Genomic DNA, 1,371 nt, shown 5'->3' with positions numbered 1-1,371 from the left:
AGCGTCAGGAGGATTCGACTCTACCCTGCGGGGAAGGGGTGCGCAGCCAGTTTGTGCCAACTCACCCCGGCCCCACTGGGGGTGCTGGAGCGATTGCAGGCAGCCAGGCTGGTGGCTGTCACTGAGCCAGGAGGGATGGGCCCCGGCTCGGTGGGCAGGTGGGGACAGGACCAGCAGTGGGTCTGGGAGAGACGTGACAGGCGGGGCAGGCAGGCCGGGCAGGTGTTCCAGGTGGATCCGTGTGGGTGGGGGAGGGGGAGTCAGTGGGTGTGGTCGGCTGGGTTGTAGAAGGCTTGGCAGGGAGCCCACTTGGCGTGGGATCGGGTCCAGCTTTGCACCATGAGTGCCAGGCGCGGTTTGGGTGTAGCTGGGAGGTGGCTGGCGAGTGTGCGGGAGACGCTAGGTGCTGGGTCAGAGTCGGGTGCAGGGCCGTGCTTGGGGCGTTGTCATCAAGGAGGTGGCACCTGCACCCAGGGGACAAGGGGGGGTCAGGGGGCGAGGGACACAGGCCAGCTGGCGCTGCAGGGTAGGAGGTGTGGCGGTGCAGGCGGGGAGGGGAGCTTGTGGGGAGTCGGTATCAGGGACTCAGGGGCAGCAAGGGATGGGCAGAGGAGCTTGGGTGGAAGGACGGACCCACCTGGTGAGCCCAGAGCTCCAGGAACCGGGACCAGCCACGCGTGGACAGAGCCAGGCTGCTCTGTCTGCTCTGCCCCAGCCCCTCCCAGCACGCTGTCCCCAGGGCCGGGCAGTGGGTTTGCTCCTGCCCCGGGACGGGGCAGGCAGGCATCTGCTGACCCCTCCCCCAGCCGGAGTCAGAGGGCAGCCAGGACTGACAGGCAGCTCACGAGGGATGCCCACTGGTACCCCGGGTCAGCTGACCTTGGGGGCCCTCTGTGGGTCTCTCGGGGTGGTTTCCTGGGTGGACCCGGCCGTCCTCCCTGACACCGTCCTGTCCCCCAGGCACGGGCAGCGGCTCTGTGTCCCACGCCATCATCCGCACCGTGGCGCCCACGGGCCACCTGCACACGGTGGAGTTCCACCAGCAGCGGGCGGAGAAGGCGCGGGAGGAGTTCCGGGAGCACCACCTGAGCCGCTGGGTGACCGTGCGCAACCAGGACGTGTGCCGCAGCGGCTTCGGCGTGAGCCACGTGGCAGACGCTGTCTTCCTGGACATCCCGTCGCCGTGGGAGGCCGTGGGCCACGCCTGGGACGCCCTCAAGGTTGAAGGTGCGTGGGGTGCTGGGAGGGGTGCGCCCTAGGGGCTTGGCTCTGGGCCCAGAGCGGTCAGGAGTCACCAGGCCACACAGCAGGGGCGGGATGGCCTCAGGGAGGTCTGGCGGGCGGTGAGGGGTGCAAGAGTCAGACTGGGTC

General features: G+C 69.3%; 1 protein-coding gene across 1 annotated transcript in view; it reads left to right on the top strand.

The window, feature by feature from the left end:
- The window catches only part of TRMT61A (tRNA methyltransferase 61A), a 7,056-nt gene that overhangs the window by 1,898 nt on the left and 3,787 nt on the right, over window positions 1-1,371 (top strand). The window contains exon 2 of the mRNA XM_015565396.1: window positions 961-1,227. Coding sequence (XP_015420882.1) covers window positions 961-1,227 — 267 coding nt within the window. The remainder of the gene's footprint in view (window positions 1-960; window positions 1,228-1,371) is intronic.

This window comes from Myotis davidii, unplaced genomic scaffold (assembly GCF_000327345.1).
Source record: "Myotis davidii unplaced genomic scaffold, ASM32734v1 scaffold480, whole genome shotgun sequence".
Lineage (NCBI taxonomy): Eukaryota > Metazoa > Chordata > Mammalia > Chiroptera > Vespertilionidae > Myotis > Myotis davidii.
The sequence above is the reverse complement of the archived record's forward strand: the minus strand, read 5'-3'. Positions and strand labels throughout refer to the sequence as shown.